General features: G+C 40.0%; 1 protein-coding gene across 3 annotated transcripts in view; it reads right to left on the reverse strand.

Moving 5' to 3' along the window:
- Nucleotides 1–23316, reverse strand: part of PTPRG (protein tyrosine phosphatase receptor type G) — a 783084-nt gene that overhangs the window by 329107 nt on the left and 430661 nt on the right. For all 3 annotated transcript variants that reach the window (XM_069084201.1, XM_069084200.1, XM_069084202.1), the window contains exon 4: nt 18368–18516. In XM_069084201.1, coding sequence (XP_068940302.1) covers nt 18368–18516 — 149 coding nt within the window. The remainder of the gene's footprint in view (nt 1–18367; nt 18517–23316) is intronic.

Raw genomic sequence — 23316 nt, forward strand, 5'->3', positions numbered from 1 at the left:
GGCCATCTAGTCCAAAGCACGTTATGGTACAAAGGAGAAAGCTGATGCCCTTGAAAGTGATTTGACTCTCCCAAGGTCATGCAGGTACTAAGTATGAGAGCAGGGAGAGGGATCCAGTTCTGCTGACACCAAATGTAATATTCTTTCTACCGTTTCCCAGTGTACCCCCACCCCTCCATGCCCTATAAAGCAAACCAAAGCCAACCTAACAGATATGAACTGTCAGAATCACAAAGGCCCTTGATCTTCTGTACCTACCAGGACCTTATTGGGGAAGGATCAAAGGGCCTGTTGTCTGGGCCCTGTTGATGAAAAGCAAGCTGGGAATGCCCCACTGAAGGAACAAACCAAAGGAGGGAAGCTGCTTCAAGAAGACAGGATGTGATGGGCTCATAACAATTTCACCCTCCAAGAGCTTAATAAACTAATCATTTCTTCTAACACTGCATGTCAGATATAATTTGAGGAAGGGCTCACCTCAATATTTTCATTTAGGCTATGGGAGATGAAGAATGAAAAAAATGCCCTTAGGAGCCCTCTCTGGAGCAGGACTCTGGCCCGGCTAATTATGGCAGCTGCTCTTCCTCTGCCCCTTTTAGCCTCTTTGCTCCCTCCACCCCTCATCTCCATCGAGCTAAACTCCCAATCTTGACCTCTCGGCTTCTTCTTATGGCTGATGCTCAAGTCTTGCATGACAGGTCGAAAGCAGACGAAGTTTACTCTCGATAGAATTGCTTTGCCCTAAAGGCCAGACCTTACTGCACTAGGAGTTACTAGCTGTTGATGGTAAGGTCTGGGAAAGAAGATGGTCACAGTGGGCAACGATGTTTTCTCTTCTGCTTTCAGAAAAAAGAAACTGAATTCGCTGGGATTGTGTTTTCTTTGGATTCCATGAGAGGTGAATTATTTTGTTAAAAATCCATAAATAAGCTATACGGCATCTATGTAGGAGAGCAGCTAGGAGGCGCCATAGAGCGGAACATTGGGCTTGGAATCGGGAAGAGTCATCCTCAGGAGCTCAAAGCCAGCTTCAGACATTACATTTACTAGTGTGTGAGCCCAGGCAACTCACTTACCGGTGTTTGCCTCAGTTTTCCCATATGTAGAATAAGCTGGAGAAGGAAATGGCAAACGGCTCCATATCCTTGCCAAGAAATGACTGAACAACAATGTATGAAGGCAATGAGCTGTTATTGAGCCATAATGAATGATGAAGATGAAGAATTCTGAGAAACACAGTAAGACTTCTAGGAAGCAACATAGAGCTGAGAAAAAGCTATTGACAACGATTACTTAAAATAATAGTGAAAAGAAGTCCAAACTTGAGAGGTTAAAAAAGCTTGGGGTTCATTATAACAGACCACATTAGCAGTGTACTGTCAAAGCACAGAAAAGAGGAAAGAGGGTGAGATTTGTAGTCAGGACCTGAGTTCAATTGCTAGCTCGGCCAGACTGGCTGGGTGACCTTGGTCAAGACACGTCAGCTCTACGGACGTCTTTCCTCATCCATACGATGAGAGTTGGACCAGATGATTTCAGGTTCCCTTTCAGCTCTCAATCTATGAACCCATGATAGTCGGATGGTCCAAAATGGTGGCACAGTAGTTGAACTTGCCTTCCCCTTCAGGGCAGTCAGAGGGTAAACCACCAGCAGTTTTGAGAAGTGCCTTTTCTGTGTTCTCTTAAGAGCAAGGAAAGAAAAACAACACAGAGATCTAATCACTAGGGCCAAGTTGGAGACAGCATCATGTTCTGGAAATGCTCCTTCTCAGTGGTCCTCCTGAGCTGGAGGCCTAGACTCTTAATGTGGCTTTTGCCACTGACTCTGTGACCTTGGGTAAGTCCCTTTATCTTACCTCCCTTCCTAATTTTTAATGTGAGGAGCTGGTACTAGATGATCTCAAAGGTCTCCTTCAGCTTTAAAATTTTATGACCAAAAACAATTAAAGACTTTTCTTTATCTCATGAAAGAAATTTATAAGCTGAATCTAAGAAACCCAAGAGTGAGCCTTTTAACTACAGTACAGTAATTGCTCAGACACATATTAAAGGCTCTCAAAAACCTAGCCTTCATTGACTAATTGGAACAATCTGTCTTGATATGTGTATGTAATGGCCATTAATAGAAGAGCTACATTTTCTTTAAGAGAAAAACACACCAGAGAATGACCGTTTTTTTCTAGTCTAGGTGGGGCATATAGAGTGAGATCTGGAATGGAATCGGGGGTAATTCTCTCTCTCATCTTCAACATTCAATTATTAAATCATTTCTAGGTAGAAAGGATTGTGCTAGGACATAAAAAGACAAAAATGAAACAATCCCCATCCTCAAGAATCTTACAGGCTACTAGAGAGATACACATAAACTAAGATAAATCTAAAGCCTAAGTAAATTAATACATGATAGTTTCAAGAGGGTGAGAGTGTTTAATAAATGGGAAGATTGGGAAAGGCTTCAAAGAGGAGGGTAGTATCTGAAATGTGCTTGATGGCACCTTATCAAGAGGCAGAAGTCAGGAGGGTGGAAATTTCAGACACCATGGACCACTGCAAAGGCAGGAAGGTGGGAGATGAATGCAATACATGAGAAATAACTAGGCTAGTTTAAGATTAAACACATATGAGGGGGAACAATATATCTATCTTGAAGTTTCCTTAAGAAGTTGTTTTTAGAAGGGAATTTTGCTCAATAAAATTTCTTAGACCATAATTCTGTCATTTTCAGCCACTGATGGTGAAATACAAAAAAAATTTTTTTTTTTTTTTTTTTTTTAAAGCAATTGGGGTTAAATAACTTGCTCAAGGTTACACGGCCAGTTATTTGTGGGTGTGGTGCTGAGTATCTGAGCCCGGATTTGATCCAGGTCATCCCGACACGGGAGCCGGTGCTCTTCCTCGCTGTGCTACCTGGCTGCCCCTAAAACTCTCATTTCTAAAGCTCTCATCTGGATGGCCTCCTTATTTTATATTTTTTCCTAGGATGTCATCTTTAGAATTGAATCACTTTCTTAGTAAACAATATCAAATTTTTAGTGAGAAGACTTAATTGGCCAGTAGAGTCATTCAATGGAGTTTCATGACATTTCTGTTAAAGCAAGCACTCAGATAAAGGCATATTGCAATAATTATTAGCTACCTGATAAAGGTATTCTCCCATTTAGAGGCCTATTGTTTGTGTTAATTTCACCATTCGGGTGAATCCATCACCTGGCCATGAATATTGCCTTGAGCTCTCAGAATATGGAATTAAAAATTGGATAATTTCCATTTCTGCTTTCAACATGTGATTTCCCCAAGTCATCACTGACTGGGTTATTGGAAATACAGAGCAGGGTGTTGCATTTAGCCAGTAAAAAAAAAAGCATTCTATATAGGCCAAATCAATGAGAAAAAAAAAAACAACCTCATGAAGAAGAGAGAGAAATTCTTTAAATTAAAATATACTTTATCAACAAGGTAACAGCTAGTGACATAGTGAGTAAAAGTGGTGGCCCACAAAGTCAGGAAGACCTAACTCAAATTACTCTCCAGATATTTACTAGCTCTATGACCCATGGCAAGTCACTTAACCACAGTTTCCTCATCTGTAAAATAGGGATGAAAGCCCCTATCTCACAGGGCTGCTGTGAGGGTCCAATGAGTGAGGATTTCTGTAGCACTTCATGAGCATTAAAGCTATTATTGTTATCCTAATTATTCTTAATAGTTAAGTAGTCTGTCACCAGAAGTCAAGAATCAGCATCTTTAGTTCTCTATAGGAGGACTGTCTAAAATGAGTTGTCTTTTCTATCTCTATGCTCTGTCTTATAACTATTCTTATTGGTCTTCTTCTTCCTTTGAGGGCATTAGAACTTCATTATTAGAATTATTAGATCCAAACCTATTATCTCATCAAAGTAGGGAACTCTCCATTTGGAAACTTCTTTCATTTAGAATTTATCTATGATTTATCATTCAAGAAAGTTACCTAGGACCTAGGAGGAAACCTTGTCTATTCCCCTAACTGCTAGTGCCCTCTCTCAAGGTACCCTATATTTACCAACTTTGTATATGCTAGAATAGAGCACAATCTATTTGTATATGCATTTGTCTCCCCATTTAGAACGTAAGCTCCCTGAGGGAGGAATATTCTATTCTTTGTTGAAGGCCAGTGCCTACTGAGTACAGTCTCATAGTTCCATAGTAGGTGTTTAATAAATACTTGTTTAAATATGGTTACCCAAGCAGTATGTATCAGAGGAAGGCCAGACCCCAAGGCTGGGAATCTACCACTCAGTAAGGCTGCTTCTCATTATACAATGAGACATGTTACATTATCCATAATAAAAGATGTGATACAACATACGATATTATATGTGGGTGAGTGTGTGCAGTACAAACTTTATATAGCGCTCATTATATAAGATTTTTACTCCTTCACAAAGCAGCTCAAATGGCTTATACATAACTCATCTCCTGTCTCCCTAACTTTGCACTGATTGTCCTCACTGCCTGGGACAGCTGTCTCCTCACCAGATGCCTGGAATCACAAACTTTCTGCAAATCTCAACATCAGGACTATCTTCTATAGGCAGTCATTCTTGATTTCCTGCAGCAGCTAATGGCCTCTCACCCTAAAATTTCCCTTTTCATATATCTTGTATTCTTTTACATATGTACCTGCTATTTCTCCTTGGGGGTGCAGGAGCTGGGTTTAGTTTTTTTTTTTTGTCTCTGTATCTCCTGTAGTGACCATACTCCCCATTTTAATAAATGTTTGCTGATTGAGAGGTGCTTAATTAATAAAACCCTCACCAAATGACTGACTGGGCAAAATCAAATGAATGAATGGAAATCCAGTCAAAAATCAGAGTGTAATTTTCTGCCACTGGGTAAAAGTGATTCTAACCCCCCTTCCCAAAGTACAGCATTACAGGTAACAAGAAATGGCTCCTCACTAAGAGCTTCCTCCTTATTAGAAACACTTACTGAGCACCTCCAGTGTATAAAACACGACAGCCTCAGATGAAACATATTCTTTGACATCTTCAGCTCACAGATGATCTATTAGCAGCTCAAAGTCTACTGACAGCAGGCCAGGAAGAAGCAAGGATGGTAGGCTTATCACTATTAACCTCAATATTTGCAACAAATTAACTCGATCTTCAAAAGCACAGCCGTGAAGCTTTCCACAAACTCTGGAGGAGTGAAATGTACCTATTTTAATGACAAGGGGGTTTGGGGAGTGGGGGTGTATGTGTGAAGTTGAACTACCAGCCTCCATATGGCTCCATAGCCCTAGCTGTTTTCAGCTCAGGATTCCTCATTCCCCCAGCAGGTAGACTCCCGCAATTGCCTCATTTTTCCATTACAAGAAATACTATGCAATTCTATGGCTGGGATTGAGGGGAAGGAAAGGAAATAGACTTTCTCTCAATCCTGACTCCTTTCTATCCCTTATAAATCTTTCAGAATGGCCCCTCTGAGTGACTGTGTCACTAAGAACTTGTTAAAGGCTTGAGATTTAAGATGGCTTGAAACCTTTGTGCTATAGTTTTGACAGGACCAGGATGAGGGGACTGGGTCAGGAGTGGGGGGAAGAAGGAGCCTAGCTCTCCACCAGTAAATTTTCTAGACTTGAACATAGGATGCATCTGACACTGGGCCTCCCAGTGCCTTGACCTCAGGGCTGAAAACGTTCTCATGCCCAGTGTTATTTGAGTTGCCTGGCTCTGTGAACTGTATTTTGAAAAGAGCATTCGAGGTTTGCAGCATCAAATACTGGGCCACAGCTGAGTGGAGGATTTGAATAGAAAAAATGTCTTAAACCAATCTTCATTCACAGGAAGGAGAGGGTTTAAAAAAAATTGGCTCTTTCCATAGAAACGGACGCTACTAAGGGATTTTGTTAAACCTTTAGATCCTTTACTAAGTACAAGAAAAGAAATCTATTCTTGGCTTCTAGAACCTGTAATTGGTTAGAATTTTCATCTACTGGAAATGGAAATGGTCCCTCTAGGGTAAAACCTTCTGTTTTGTGCTGGAGGCCATGCTAAGATGCTCCTGAGTTGATTAGCAGAGCAAAGCATTTTCAATATCGTGGGTCTCTTTGCTTGCTTCTCATTGAAATTTTCCAAGGGATCAGACAATCTTTGGATATCGCTTCGCTTCTTCGCTTTTTGTTTTGTTTTGTTGGTTTAACTGGAAAGAATCAGCAGCTAGGCAATTGAGTTAAATTCTTCTGTGACGTTATTGACACTGACTTCAATCTGGAAGAATTGTGAGAAAACAAAGAGGGATCCTTGACTTGGGAGGCTGTGCACCTGAGTTTTGATATCACTTCTCCTGCTTCATAGCCATGTGCCCTCAGGCAAGTAGCTTCTTCCTAAGCATAAACTTTTTTTTTCCTTTCTGCAAAATAAGGGAGGTGGATTATGGTACTGACCCTATAGGGTCAGAGGAAATGGATTCAAATCTCATTTCTGATACTCACTATTGTGTAACCTGGGGCAAGCACCTGTGAGAATCTGGGCAAGTCACTGAAACGCTGTGCCTCAGTTTCCTTCTATTTAAAATGAGGATAATAATAGCACCTACCTCATATGGTTATTGCAAAGATCAAATGAGTTAACATACGTAAAAGTACTTTTCAAATCTTAAAAAAAAAATTTTGTTTGTTTCAGGTTCCACCTGACTCTCCATGACCCCATTTGGGGATTTTCTTGGCAAAATATTCAGTGTTTTCCCATTTCCTTCTCTAGTTCTTCTTACATCTGAGGAAGCTGAGGCAAAGAGATGTTTAAGTGATTTGGTCAAGTTCATATAGCTGGTAAGTAAGTAATTCAGGTCTTCCTGACTCCAGACCCAGGAATCTATCCACTACTGTTGCTGTTTAGTCATGTCCCAACTCTTCCTGACCCCATTTGGTATTTTCTTGGCAAAGATATTGAAGAAGTTTGCCATTTTCTCCTCCAGTCCATTTTACAGATGAGGAGACTGATGCAAACGGGGTTAAGTGACTAACTCTATGATCCTTCATATATGTTAGTTGTTATTGTTTTTTTTTTTTTTATCCTGCCTGTTTCCTCAGTTTCCTCCTTGATAAAAATGAGGAGTTTGGGCTAAATGACCTCTGAGATCCCTTGAATCTATGACTAACTCTATATCCGAAGAACCCATGAACATATTTCAAAGCCATCTTTGCCCGTCTCCAGGGCCTGAGGACCTTGGCTTCGTCTCCAGGGCCTGAGGACCTTGGCTTCGTCTCCAGGGCCTGAGGACCTTGGCTTGTTCACAACCACCACAGGGAAAGTTTCTGCATTCAGGGAATCTGTGATAATAACCTGGTTTCTTTCTTTTCTTCTTTTTTATCCTTTCCTGCAGACAGTCCTCTCTTTGACTGTAATTCTCAGTTCAGTTCAATCAGATTGCAGCATTTGACATGTCAAAGGCATACCGTCAAAAGGAGCCCTGAGCAAGTTCACATCTAAGGCTGATTATGAGAGATGAGGTCTGTCAGATATTATGAAGATTTACCACTCCTGGGACCAGGGCTACTTTTTACCCCTTGAAATCTGGTCTCGGGCTTTGTGCAACTTTGCATTAACTTCTCCACTGAGTATACTGTAAGTACCAGGGCATCCTCAAATATTCCTCTTAATTAATACAGGACATACACATAAAAGATCAGCCAGATGGAGATTAAATATTTCACTAATAAAGGATGAAACATCCTGTACTAAAGTAGAATCTTTATTTTAATAAAGTCATTAATTAAAAATTCAACCTATCCCCCTGCCACTCAATGGACAGCACAAAAGTTGCTAATATAGGGAGGTGAATCACAGTTATGCCACAAAATAGTAAAAAGCATAATAACCAAGAAACTGTTGACTAGATCAAAGTACTTCATGGAAAGTCAGCACCAGGTAAACAGACATTTCATCAATAGATCAGACTTTCAAGAATATAACTCTTCTAAGAACCTATCACAAGTCTAACAATTCTACTGCTGCTGTTGTTGATGCTAATGTTAATACTAATAATAAAATAGGGAGACAAGTGTGAAAGGAGGCTATGTTTATGTTAAGAAATAATTTCTTAAACTCCATTTTTCCCCCATCCTGAAAAAAAGGTAGCAAGGCACGATCAAAGTTGAGAGATGATAATATTCTATCAAACGATAAAATTTTCCTCCTGTTCTTCCTTCCTGTTCCTCTAGGTCTTCAAGTATGGCACTTTGATTGAATCCAAACAAATCCCCTTATTGTTCTGTGAAGTTTGGATTCAAAGGGCTGCATGTGAGGACCTAGAGGGCTACATCTGGCCTCAAAGAGGGCAGATCCCCCACCCTGGGTTTAGACACTTGGGATTCAAATCAACCAACGTGTATTAAGCACTGACAGTATGCCAGATGTTGGAGTTACAAAGACAAAAATGAAACTGTTCCTATTCTCAAGGAGTTTAGATTTCTTCCAACGGGGTCTCGACCTGGGTTCTGTGAGCTTGAATTTTTGTTTGAAAGTTCTGTTAACTGAATTTGAATATTTGAATATAATTACTTTTCTTTGTAATCCTACGTATATTATTTTCTGCATTTAAAATATTATGTACAGAAGAGGTTTGCTGACTTCCCAAGAAGTCCATTATACAATAAAGGTTAAGAATTCCTGGACCAGAGGTATACTACAAGTATTCTAGTGAATAAATGCGAAGTATATTAAAATAATTCATGACAACTGCAGGGATGGAGAGAATATTAATAACTAGGGATTAGAGGAGTTCCCAGAAAAGTCTCCTGATGGAGTAACACTCAGAAAGTTTTCTATACAAGCCTCTTTTCCTGACTAACAGGACAGATGTCTAGGAGGATGTAGATAGGTAAAGACCTATCAGGGGTGGAAACTTCGTGGAAGTTTGGATTGAGTCAAAAGATTGCACTTGAGGACCTAGGGGTCATAGGTTCCCCACTCCTATCTGAGAGATACAAAATGAACTAAGAAACCACAGTGGCTTCATCCAGTCTAACACTGGCTCTTTGAGCATGGCCCAATGAGTCACATCCTATGGAGGGTTCCATATGTTCCATTCTCTCCCTTGTTTACAAGTTATTCCATTGTCAGGACTGTGTATGGCAGAAACACATTTGGAAGTGAAAGCCCTGAGATTGAGGGAGGCTGGGAGATGAAAATGAGCTCCTAAGAAAGGCCATGAGGTCACAGAACTAGTCTTTGTCTAGGAACTTCTAGGAATGTCTTTGACCTTTCAGTTCATTTTCCAGGATCAGATGGATTCTCAGTAACCCATCTACCCTTATCTTAGATGAGTTGTCTTGTGATCAGCAGCAGAAATTGATGAAGCAGATGGCCAGGCTTAAGGGTAAATACAGGGCCTGATAGGTATGATGACCAGTAACTTATGCATTTACTAGCTTTGTGACACTGGGAAATTTACTTAAACTCTCTGAGTCTCAGTTTCCTCATCTGTAAAATGGGGATAATATTAGCACCTATTTCACAGGGTTGTTATGATATAAAGTGTTTAAAGAGAAAGTTCCGGAAAGCTTAAAGAGAAAGGGGATATTATGGGAGTCAGCTGAAAGACTTAGTGTTCAAGACAGAGACCAGATCTGACCAAACCAGAACCAAGTGAGGGACAAGGTGTCAAACTCTAAAAGGTTTAAGCGAAGATGGGTTGGTCAAAGACTGAGCAGGGAGGTGAGAAATTTGACTTTATACAATTTAATGAGCAAGGCAGTTTATAATTTGGAAACAAGGCATCAGTAACAAGAAAAATATTTCAGGGATTTAAATGACCACAAGCTCTATATGACAACAATTTAATGTAAAGGTCCCCAAAGCATTATTCAGACTGCAATAATAAAAGTGTACTGTTCAGAATAATGGAGTTTGTGAATATCCCAACATATTTTGGGGTTGGTCAGACCACTTCTATAATACCAGATTCAATTCTAGGAACCACTTTTTAATAGAGATACTGACACACAGGGCTATTCCTGTGAAGGGTAACCAAGATTTTAAAGACACTCAAAACTCTCTTACAATGACTATGAGAAGAAATAGGGATTGTTTAGCATAAAGAAGACTTCAGGGGCAGGCGGAGAGATACTTAATATTTATGTTAAATTATGATATAGGCTCATACATAGAGATACTAAGGTCCTGCCCCATCCTATCAAGGTAGGGGTAAGAGAATGGAATGAATATTTATTAAATCCCTGCTATACTTTCTATCATAACAACCCTGTGAAATAATAGGTGCTAATATTATCCCCATTTTACAGATGAGGAAACTGAGGCTCAGAGAGTTTAAGTAAATTTCTCAGTGTCACAAAGCTAGTAAGTGCACAAGTTCCCCGTCATTATACCTACCAGGCCCTTTAAACCTTTCAACCAGGCCATCTACTTCATATATGTCTGCTACTTATCACAAGATAACTTATCTAAGATGAGAGTAGATGGGTTACTGAAAATCCATCTGATCCTAGAAAATAAACTGAAAGGTCAAAGACATTCCTAGAAGTTCCTATACAAAGACCAGTTCTATGACCTCATGGCCTTTCTTAGGAGCTCACTATCAGCTCTCTCTGAACTTGGCATAAAAAATACATTATCAGGAGGTATAGGATAGTAACCACCCAGAACATTCACTCAGATTCAGCTACTGTATTTTGATAGAATCCAAGTAACTGCCAATAACTTGCATTTGGAAGGTACATGCAATCAATCTGGATCATTTAAGATTGTCAAAGATTTAAAGAGCCCATCAGTCTGTATCTACAGTTCTACAATTCATGACTGTATTACACTGCATTTTAAATATCTCAACTAATGAGCATGCAAATAATTTTGACCTCAGATGCAGTCCACTAGGTTTAACCCAGGGAGTGGCTCCTTGCAGCCTCTCTGTCTCTGACTCTCCATAGAGATTCTCTCTTTGTGTGCTACAGGAAATATGAGCCCTAAGGAGGCAAGTGAAGGAGGGAACGTGTGTGGCTGCTTTGCAGAGTAATCCACAGAGTGCAGCACCTTGAACAGGTAAACATAATCAGTCAGATAGCAGAAACCTCAGACTCGAAGGAACAGGTCTAGCTTGAGGCTGACGCCTTATCTATTGACTGTGCAGCCATCCAGGAGGTGCAGGCCCTCTCCACAATGACAGACGAGGGCAAAGAGAGATTAGATAATAGCACTGGGTAGAGAGGCCCATGGTGTGTGCTAAACCAGGAAGGGGAACAGGAAAGCCTAGGGTGGTAAAGGATTCAGATGCACTTACACAAAATGTTAAAATGTTACTGACTATGCGGACAAAGTGGGAAGGTATTAAGAGAGTTTCTCGAAAATTTTTTACTGAATTTTGGATTTTTGATACAGCTATGTAGCATTGTGGGTACAGTATCTGGAGTCAGGAAGACCTGGGGGTTTAAATATTACCTTGAAGCTGTGAGACACTTAATTTTAGTTTCCACATCTGTGAAAATCAAGTCAGTAAATATTTATCAAGTACTTAATACAAGCCAGGCACTGTGCTTAAGCACTGGGGGTTCAAAGAAAAGGCCTGCCCTCAGGAAGCTCACATTTAAATAGGGGACACATGAAAAGAACTATATACAACCAAGATACAGACAGGATAAATTAGGGATAGTCAACAGAGGGAAGGGTCTGGGCTAATGCCAAAGGAATTAGCAAAGGTCTCCTGTCAGTGGGATTTTAGAGGGAACTTGATAGAAACCAAAAAGATGGAGATGAGGAGGGAGAGAATTCCATGCATGAAGGATGGTGAGTGAAAATGCCCCGTTGGTAAACAGAATGCCATACATGAGAAACAGCAAGGCATCCAATGTCGCCAGATGATACATGAGGATGAATATAGTATGAGAAGACTTGGAAAGGGAGGAGGAGGCGAGGCTATGAAGGGTTTCAAAAGCCAAAGAGAAGACTTTCTGTTTGATCCTGACGGTAATAAGGAACAACTGAAGTTTATCAACAAACTCCCAGATTCATCGTGAAGTTCAGAAGACCAAATGAGATAAGATATAAATAGCATTTTGAAAACTTTAAACCTCTATATAAATGCTAGTGATTATTGTGATTGTTATTCTTTCCTTATCCAAAGAACCCTGGGGAACTCAGATCATGATTATGCCTCAGAAGAGAGAGAAAGGAACTCATTTTTGAATGTCTGGAGATCCATTCCAACACTACCATCCCATGCAACCAACAAAGGAGAGACACAGTCCATGCAGTTCAGTTTCAGCCATGGACAGCTCCTCTGGGCATTCTATCATCCCAAGGTCTTTGTTAATATTAGCCTACCATGGGTGGCCCACACAGTGAAGATCAAGCCAGATAAGGGATTAGTAAAGCTTTAAAAGCTGCAGGATTAAATCAACTCTAGAAACACTTCAAGGTCATGATGTTTTCCCCATGTAGAAATATAAAATACAGTGCAAAGAAGATTGGATGATGGCAAGAAATGGAAACCACTAGTTAAATAACTGAAGAAAACGTATTTTAAAAAATATGAGAAAGTGGAATCGTTCCTCAATAGAACTTTCCACATTACTTAGGACATTATATGTTTTGCCTTATGAGATGTGTTCAGTTGTGTCCAACTCTTTGTGACGCCATTTAAGATTTTCTTGGTAAAAAATAATGTAGTGGCTTATAATTTTTTTTTCCAGTTCATTTTCCAGAAGAAGAAACTGAGGCAAACAGGGTTAAGTGACTTGCCCAGGGTCACATACAGTAAGTGTCTGAGTACGGATTTGAACTCAGGTCTTCCTCACTCTAGGCCTGACACCATCCATTGCACTACCTAGGTGACCTATAAGAGATTTAGAAAGATATATAGAACAACCTGTATTCTCTTCTTCTATGAATCCCAATGAAAAGCAGCTTCCCTATCAGGTAGTTAATAGTAATAAGGACAAGCCCCAGATACCCATAACACTTAATAAATAACTAAGAGATACGTAGAAATTGCTATTCTAGCTTTTGTTTTTGGGACATAATACATGGAAATAAAAGCATCAGGCCTGTCTTTGCCATTCAAATCTTACACTAGAGATGCTCTCAGTAATGACTCGTGAAACTAAGGGGACCAATTAGAATAGTTTCAAACAAAATATTACAGACACCTTTGAGGGTTAGATGAACAATTTTGCAAATGTTATTTCAAAACTTCAAAAGGTCTATAATTTCATTATTATGGGTACTTCCCTGAACGATACTGATCACAGTCCCTCTACAACACAGTAAGAGTTGCTATGATTTAAATAATTCATCACCTCATGGTAAACTTTCTAGAGATGGTGAACTCTATATGGAGAGACGGATGGGACTTCAAAGGTCACCTTATCCAATCCTCTCATTACAATACTGGGGCCTTAGGGGGTTAAATGACTTATCCAAGATCACAAAGATAATATAAGTGTGAATGGGTGGGATTGAAACCACATCCTCTGATTCCAAAGCTACTGCTCTCTCTCTCTCTTTTTTTGTCTTTTTGGAGGAGGGGAGGCAAGGCAATTGGGGTTAAGTGACTTGCCCAAGGTCACATGGCTAGTAAGTGTTAAGTGTCTGAGGTCAAATTTGAACTCAGGTCTTCCTGACTCCATGGCCGGTACTCTATTCATTGAGCCATCTAGCTTCCCCCAAAGCTACTGCTCTTTCCATGGGTGATTAAAAACAAAACAAAACAAACACCAAACCTCTGAAAACATTTGAGTAGTTGCTGAGATTATACCTGAAATTATTTTAGTTTGGTAGCAACTTCATGAGTTTGAACTACACAGGCAAACATTTGGAGAACCCCGGGGGACTGCCAAACTAAGATATATTAGGCATATAGTAAAGTGGAATAAATTGGATTGATATTAGTTACCTTTAAACTCTGAAATTAAAGTTCATCTAAATAGAGTCACCAAAGTAATTTAACATGTAACTCAAGCATAATTTAAAAAAAAAAAAAGCAAAACTAGTCCTCTGATCCAGATGGGCTTTGATGAAAGAACCCAATTAATGTAGACAGCCTTACCATCTGAAGTTACTTACAATAATAAAAAACAAACAACTTGGTCAAACAATACGTTTGTGCCTTATATCTGGCATTTCTAATTAGCCTCTGAATTTGATGGATCTTCTTCAGTTCGAGGGAAAAAAATAGAAAACCTAATTACAAGGAGTTTGTTTTCCAGAGAAGAATGCACATCTGATGAGGAATTCTTACCCCCAGAATACAGTCCAATAAGGAAGCCGGTTTATCTCTCTGCCTCTTGGGAGAGGATTAAGAACCAACGGACTTTGTACAGTCCACTTCTGATTTTCCAATTAAGTCCACAGAACATTTACTTTCCACTACAATGGCAAGACAAGTCTGCCAAAAAAAAGATTATTAAGTACCAAAGGCAAAGTTCCTGGTTATCCAAAGCTACGCTTGAAGTCATACCTCCAATCAGTACTTGCAGAAAGGACATTGGCCCCAACTGGTATTTCATCTCCACAGGACAAGCTCCTATAAACCCTCAGCTACAAACCACAGTAACTGTACCTCGATGTGAATCTTTTTCAAAAATAAAAACAAAACAAAACAAAACAGGCGGTAGTGGCTCTAGCAAATGTCCAAGTTCACTGGAAAGTGGCTGATTGAGTCAGGATGGAATAGCTGGGTCAGGATGGAGTGGTGAAAAGAATGCTTCACTTACCATTTGAGGACCTAGGTGGAGAAATCACTTTAACCTCTGACTAATGGTCAACGATTCTGTCATGACCTGGGTTGATTATACAGTGAGGTCAATTATCAGCCAAGATCTTGGGAAGGGGCAGTACGGCTGGCCATACTCTTAATGTCATAGTTACTTGAACAGTTCGTGTAGACTACAAGACGAGCCATACATTCTGCTGGGATCCAGAAAATTACATCAATCAAACTACCTGGCACATAGACAAACTCACAATAAACAAAGGAATGGCTAAGTGAAGTAAATAGATGAATTAATGAATAGGTAAATGAGTGAATGAATAATTCCCCTTAGGTTATATTTGGTTATACTTGTCAAACTGTTGTAAAATTGACTAATCTGGATTTCCTTTTGCGTTCACTAGACATAGCCAAATATTTCTTCCATTAAATTTGCAAGTAGGCATGGCTGATAGCCCAGCAGGATTTTGAAAGACTTTAGACATCTTTCAAATGTACCTTCAAATGTGCAACAAAAAATTAAATTACTGAACATTGCAGTAGAGAAAAAAAGTGGCTCTAAAGTCAGAGGGCACAGGTTCAAACCCTACCTCTAACCCTTAATACTCGGGTGAATTTGGGAGGGTCATTTAAACCTTCTTGGGGCTCATTGCATTGTCTCTACAATGGGGAGGTCAGATTCTAGAGGTCCCTTTCAGCTCTGGATTTCTGATCCTCAACCCAGATCTTTAAAAATAAACGTGGTAGCATATATCTTACACAATGAAGCCCTTGAGCAGAACTGATAGGACAACACATTTTTAACTTCCATTTTGAATGCCAATAGATTGTTGCCTAAATAATAAAACAAAGAGGGACATATTCCTATATAAGTCCCTAGATTCCCAATTACAAAGGTAAAATCAATTTAAACCTACAAATACTTGATGCAGACATTTTATTATTATTATTTTTTTGCTTTTTTTTTTGGAGGGGGAAGATAGGGCATTTGGGGTTAATTGACTTGCCCAAGGTCACATGGCTAGTAAGTGTTAAGTGTCGGAGGCCCGATTTGAACTCAGGTCCTCCTGACTCTAGGGCTGGTGCTCTATTCACTGCGCCACCTAGCCACCCCCATGCAGTCATTTTAAAAGAAGAAGGGGGGGTGAGTGTTTAAAATATTTTGGTATAGATAAAGCTTTACTTCATGTCATTAATCTCCTTGGGCTATATATGTTCAGAAAATTGAGACCGAAGGAGGTTAAATGATTCAGGACCACCGATCTCAAAGGGACCTTAGGGGTCACAGAGTCCAACCTTCTTATCTTATGGACAAAGAAAGTGAGGCTAACAGCAGTTATATGTCTTGTTCAGGGTCACACTGCTAGCCAAGATTCAAACTTGGGTCTTCCTAACTCCAAGTCCACTACTCTACCCCGTCTACAATGGTGCTAAAGCAGGATTTCACAACACCTCCCATCCCCAAACCCGCAGTGCTCTTTCCAACAAGCCTCAAGAGATGCAGTGTCTCAGTGGAGACACTGAGGACCAACCTCTTCTCAGTGCAAGACGGTTCTGTTCTTTATCTAATAGCCCCAATGAGAAATAAATTAATATGTATATTGATCTGCATATTGGTGATAGTCAATACGATACACAGTGATTAAGTCCGCTTTCTACACAATAACCAAACTGTGGAAACTAAAACACAGATCTGACCATGGCACTCTCCAACTCAAAAGGATTTTAATCCTCTCCATTGCCCCAGTAAAAAATATAATAAAATCCTTAGTCTGACACTCACAGCCTTCCACGATCTGACTCTCACTGGTCCTTCTGTCCTCATCCCATAAATGTATCAGGTTCACATTCACAACTCTCTGCCTCCTGCCTTTAGGTCTTGAATATAATCCTTCCTCACTTCTACCTTGTAGAAGTCATATGTGTATGTGTGTGGATACACAAACATACATACACACATATATGTGTGTACATACATATGTACACACATCCATTATATATGGAATCCACATACATCTTATATATACATATACATATATACACTTGCATATACACACAATCTATATGGAGTTCATATATATATTCTCTAAATATATATGATTCTATAGAGAGAGAATCCACATTTCTTTCTTACAAACCCTGATCACTGACCACTTCTTTCTGCAGGAGACCTTTGAGGATTCTCCCCCATGAGGAGGAGGGCTAAATTCCTCTAGAAATCACTACATATAACTGGAGTTTCTTTGAATATGTGTAAACCAAGCCCTGCTTTGGACACGAAGCCTAGCCTGATCCCACAATGGCTAGTGCCCTCCCTCCCAAACTCTTCTGCATTTAATACTCTGTATGTATTTTCATAAATGGTATTCAAAGTCTTCCCCACTAAAACATAAGTTCTTAGTGAGTGAGGATTGGTTTTCTTTGTGCTTTGTTCCCCAGTGTCAGGGCACAAGTGCTAGGCTTAATAAGTGCTTACTGATCAATTAATTAATTTGCATATTCTTTGTCTTTACTCAGCTGTGTCCCTGCATTCCACCCCCAGCAGACCATAAGCTCCTCAAAAGCAGACAATATTTCACTTTTGTATTCCCTACACTTTGCACATAGTAGGTACACAAGGTAATGAAAACAAAGTGTTTTGTAAACCTTCAAGTGTTCTCTAAGTGTGAGGTATATAGCACTTAATAAGTTCTTACAGAACTGAAATGAATGAGTTATTTACCACATTGATGTTTCTCTGTTATAAAAATGTGTGGTTCAAGGAGTTCAGCTGAATACCCTGTAAACAATCCCATAGGCGGGAGTGAGCTGAAAAGGGATACTGTATTCACAGGCTGCATCCCCAAGGCCATCCAGTCACATCCTCCTCCTCCTCAAAGTGCTTTACAGTATTATTAATACACACATAATGTTGACTATAGTGGACACCAGGTACGAGTCTCTGTGTAAATTCATCACCACCACTGTCAAGGAAGAAAGGTCACAGAGTCAGAGGGTCTCAGACTCAGAATTTCTGCAAAGTTAGTATGGATTACTATTGTTCCTCTACCCATGAGAATGTATTTGTGGGAAGGCTGGTCATGGGACAGGAAACAGTGGGGAGCCACATACCAGAACAAAGCAAACCATATCACATGGGGAGTTAGGAGGAAAGTGATGACCCTGACCTCATTAGCACCAGATTATGATGCACAAAAGGGAAAATCCACACCCCCTAGATAGTGATCATTAGCATCACCTTTAGAGAAGAACAGAGTTTCTTGCTTTCTCTTAAGCCCTTTTGAAAAGTGTGAAGATGAAATTAATCTTAAGCTTTCCCAGAAGCATCAGCTCTATGAAGACCAGTTACGGAAAGGGACAGCCTAAGTGAAACCCTCAGAAGCCAAAAGCAACAGGTCATGGTTGGAGCTGACAGGATTCAAACAATAATAATCCTGAGTTTCTTTTGAACTACCTCCAAGAAAGAAATGGCTTCTCAAAGGTCAACAAAACAAATAGTCACAACAGAGACAAATACTTTGCTAATGAGATGGGTTGCAATATAGTTTGGGGCTTGGAAGACATTTTGTTGGTGAAACAATCTTGACGAAGGCATTAATAGTACATCCATCCAAAACAACAACGCCACAGTCCCACCTTCCATTTCAAATCCCACAGTATCTCTCACCTCAACAGGGAATCTTCGACCATTGATGCTGTGCTCAGAGCCGGCCGAGCCATTGCTATGGCCCCAGTGGAATTCGACTTTTTCTGCTTTGAATCTGCCTGGCAGTCCTGCGCCGCTGATGAAATAGTCATCTTTCAGAAGAATAGCCACTGGATACAAGAAAAAAGGCAAGAGAACATAAGTGTCCAAGACCACAGCTGACTTTGCTTTACAACTGCATCCTGGGTAGTATGGTGCACATGGCACCCAGGATGTCCAGACTTGGTATCAGGAAGACTTGAGTTCAAATCTTGCTTCAGACATTTACTAGGTGTGTAACAATGGCAAATCACTTCCCTTTCTTGTGCATCACTTTCATGATCTACAAAATGAAGGAGCCACACTCATGGGACCCTTCTTGTTCTATATATATGATCTTATGATAAAGTTCAGTATTTTTAAATTGTGATTTTTTTTCTTCTGGGATCTGTAAGGCACAGAACAAACAAAGTTTGAATCTGTCAATACCTTCTACACCGACCTGCTCTGGAACTGGAGGACCTCCTGTCTATAACAACCAGCAGCAGGTATGTCAGTCGGCCCCCATTAGAATGTGAACATCCTCAGAGCGAGGGCTGTCTTTCTTTTCTAAAGCAGAGTGCTTTGCACATAGCTAAGCACTCACTAAATGCTCTCCTTTCTGATTACTGATCATATGAAGAAACTGAGGAAATGACAGGAGCTAGAACTGGGATCTCAGGGCCCATCCAGTCCAATCCCCTCACTGCACTGACAAGGAAAATGAGGCTGAAGGCTATCCAGGGCACGTGGGGGAAAAAGCACCGACCGTGGGTGAGGTGAGATCCAGAGGGCCAAAGCCTTCTCCACTGTATCAGCTTGCCTCTGAGTATAAGCTAGTGAACAAAGGTGAAATATTGTGGTGTCTGTCAACAAAGGGAATGGGTGACTGTAAAGAAATTACCAAGTCCTTTTCCTATACAATGATTCTAATCCAGTGTTCTGGCACTCCAATGTACCAGTCAGGCATTTACACAGAACCTTACTAGTAAAGCTTTGTTTTTGTTTGGCAAATAAAAATATCTTACTTGATTGACTATTTACAATGTATTCCGTAGATAGCTTGTTCCTACAGGTCATTTGCATATTCTCTCTCCTATTAGACTGTGGACTCTGTACTCTGAGCCTTTTTGCTGCACCCCCGCAAAGCAGCGAAGTTCCAGGAACACAAGAGGCACCGGATAAATGTTGACTGACTGACTGACCAGAACTCTGTCCCACAGCTCTGTCTGAATCCAAACATAATTCACTTTTTTTTAAATTGTCTCTATTGTCTATTAAAACAGACTATGGCCTGGCATCTCCAACTCTGTGTATATTATATCTTGTGAGAAATCAGTCACTTGAAACGAATAAATACAAAACTTTCACTTTTCCCCTGAAAAGAGGGAAGGATCAAAAAGTAGCATTATTGACTCATTTCTTCTTCATGGAATAGCCACTCTTGGAGGTAATGGCACAGAGTAGGGGTTTGCAACCGTTTTTGTGTCACTGAACCCTTGGGCAGGCTGATGATGCCTGTGGATCCCTTCTCAGGATAATGTTTTTAAATGCATAAAAAACAACCCGTCAAGGACTACAGAGGAAAACAAGTATGTTAAAAAAAATTACTAAAATATAAGAAAAATTGTTCTCAGACCCCACGTTTAAACCCCTGTTGTAGCCTACTCTATAGTCTGAAAGAAATTAGTTTAGGGCATAGAGAACTGAAGAGGAAAGGCAGGACAAATGGTGGGAGAGAATCACAGGATCATAGATATAGAGGGGGAAGGGCTGGTGGGTATCATCTCCTCTAAACCTTTCATTTTACGGAAGAGGAAGATGAAGGCCAGAGTTGAGCTGCCCAAACTCACAGACACGGTATGGGCCAGAGCTGTGATCTCACAGAGAAGAGAACAAGCCCGGATGCAATCAGGAGAAAAAAGCCTTAATTTTTTTCCCCGTCTAAAATGGAATATTGGTATACAATTAGTGGGATTTTGGCTTCAGTTTCTTTTCTTTTTTTAAGTCTGAATAATGCCTCTTCTTTAAACCATAGTCATCTCCCAATATAGCACCCCCCACCTACTCATAGAATTCTCCTTTGTGACAAAGAAAAAATTAAGCAAGAATAACCACCTTGTTTTGGTTCCCAAAACTTCAATTATTTTACTTTATCTTTGGTCTTAGGAGACCCCAAGGCACACATGAAAGGCATACTGGATTGGCATTCACCCCTTTTTATCCCAGATATGTGAAAACCATCATGAGGGGGCTATCAATAACCTGAGGAAATTCCAGCTAGCGTGGGAACACAGGTGGAGAAGCTCCCACCAGAAGGAACAACCATAAAAGATGGGCACCTGGATATTATAATGTGATTCTGAAAAAGTTCAGTTAATTTCAGTACTCCTCAATAAAAAAAAAAGAGCATTAAAACTACAATGAAGAAGCCATGCTCATATAAATTGCTTTTTATTACATGCAAAAGATGGTTTCTCGCCACCTTCGCGGGGGCGGGGCGAGCAGGGACCCGTCCTAACAGCGAACTTTCTATCTGTGGCCAGCAAAATGAAGGTCAAAATAAAGTGATTTCCTATCTTAATTAAAAATGTCCTAGCGATAACCTATCATTATTCTGAAATACACACACTTTTGAGGACAAAATAATAAAAACTATACTAAGGCAATATACCTTTTATTGTGAGAGTCAACACAGTCAGGCAGGGCTTGGGGAGGGTTTTAAATAATGATGACGGCTCTCAGTCAGTTATAAATTCTATACATAAAATCACACATCATGATGAATATGGGAAAACAGATTTGTGTACATCTGTTACAATGCATGGAGGGAGACAGTTGCATCTTATAAATATTTGATTCTACCTAAATCATTTATGTCTCTGTCAGGGGTCATTTTACTTGTTTTATATGAATAATTAAAAGGATAATTAGGAGGCAGTACAATCCAAAATGTTCATCTAATTTTTCATTTTACAGGGCTTCTTAGTAGATGTCACAATGGGCAACGTGTCCCTCCTCATTTTAATTGAAATTCTCTTTTTGCTGACCATCAAGAGGGTCAGGGGTAGCAGTTATTTGGATGTCAGATAATATAGTGTGATATTAGGAGAGAATATTGCTTGGGTGGCCAATAGGATTGACTGAGAATGCTTCAAGTACTCTTTCGGTTCATAATTTTTGGGAGCCTTACACTCTGCCAGAGAGAAGCCGCCATGGTGTAATGGATAAAGATAAAGGCCTGCCAAGTCACAGGGACCTGAATCCGAGTCCCACACTTGACACATATTAGATGTGTGACCCTGAGAAAGTCACTTAATATTTTGGAGTCTTGGGCAAATCTCTAAGACCAGATGTATTGGATGGTATATTCCTAAAGGGAGAAAGGGTAACTCCAGGATGAATAAAAAGAAAGAACAGCCCCTGAAAATGGCTGGGGGGTTGGGGAGGGGGGAATGGACATTGAGATAAAAGGACTTTTAGAGGCTGATGAGATACTATGAGATGCTGGGCTCCAGAGTGAGGAAGAATCTATTAGGAAAAGCCTTTAGAGAAAGAAGAAGAGATAGAAGAGAAACTAGGCAGTGAAGATGTAAGGGGATGAAACCCAAGAAGTTGGTAGAGAAGAATAACTCAACTTAGACACACAACCAAGAGAAAGGCTAATCAGAGATTTCCCTTGGGCAAAGCCCTAGGAAAGAGGAACCAGGTCACTGAGGCAGGGGGCTTCCTGTACAATGATTTCCATCAAAAGACAGAAGGTGACTCCTCATGATATAAAGGAAGGGAAGGAAGATGGGATAATATGTCAAGAAAGCAAGTAAATCTGAATTCAAATTCAGAATCTGCCACTAAATATCTATGTGACAAGTGAGAGGTTGATTTGCCCAAAGTAACTTCCCCTCTCTGGTCCTCAGTTTCTTCATTTGTAAATTAAGTAGGTAGGACTAGATCAGAAGTTCTTAAACAGGGGTCCATGAATTTTACATTTTAATATAATTGATTTCCTGTGTAAGCCTAGGCATTTTATTTTATTCATTGAGAAGCATGATTCTGAGGAGGGATTCATAGACTTCACTGGATTGCCAAAAAGATTCCATGATACAATAGGTTAGGAATCTATATAGGAGGTGATTTCTAAGGTGCCATTCCAACTGACAAAGGAAAAAGAGTACTGGGTCTGGATTCTTGCGATCCAAGTTCAAATCCCCTGACACCCATTATCTGTGATTTGGGGCAACTGGCTTAATCTCCCTAGACCTCTGTTTCCCTAACTATAAAAGGAAGGGGTCAGAATAAATGATGTTTGAGATGCCCTTCAGGTCTAAAGGTGACCCTGTGACCTCTGATCCAATAATCTAGAAGGAAAAAAGTAACATTGACAAAAAAAAAAAACCACCATAAAAATTTCAAACAAACACTAATGCATACTGAAGTAAGTGCATTTGTGGGTAGGGAACAAGGGTAAATTATAACAAAACAAATCCTCAAAAGAGTTACAAAGGATAAGAGACAATGCTTTATGAGCATACATTCCAAGGATCTTCCCCTAGGAATGCCTGATCATTTAGCTAGAAGTCAATGCATGGAATGAGGTTTTTCTGTGATGAGTGCTTTATCTTTTCATTCTTGTAAAATGAAACAAAAGAAAATAACTTTGGATGAAATCAAATGAGAAGTGGCAAGAAAGACAGTTCGTGCTCCTCGGGAGAAAACTGATAGACCATATCTGTCTTGTAAATATATTTCAGGCAACTTTCCCAAAGTGTGCTAGTTACAACAACGCAAGTCTATTGATTATGCCAGTTGGAATATATAGAGCTCTCAGGGGGATAAGAAAGATATGAGCATTAAAACTGTTTTATGGGAAAGTTACTGTCTGTATGTAATAG

This window comes from Petaurus breviceps, unplaced genomic scaffold (assembly GCF_028583685.1).
Source record: "Petaurus breviceps papuanus isolate PSGF00001 unplaced genomic scaffold, PetGlider_PUasm1.0 174, whole genome shotgun sequence".
Lineage (NCBI taxonomy): Eukaryota > Metazoa > Chordata > Mammalia > Diprotodontia > Petauridae > Petaurus > Petaurus breviceps.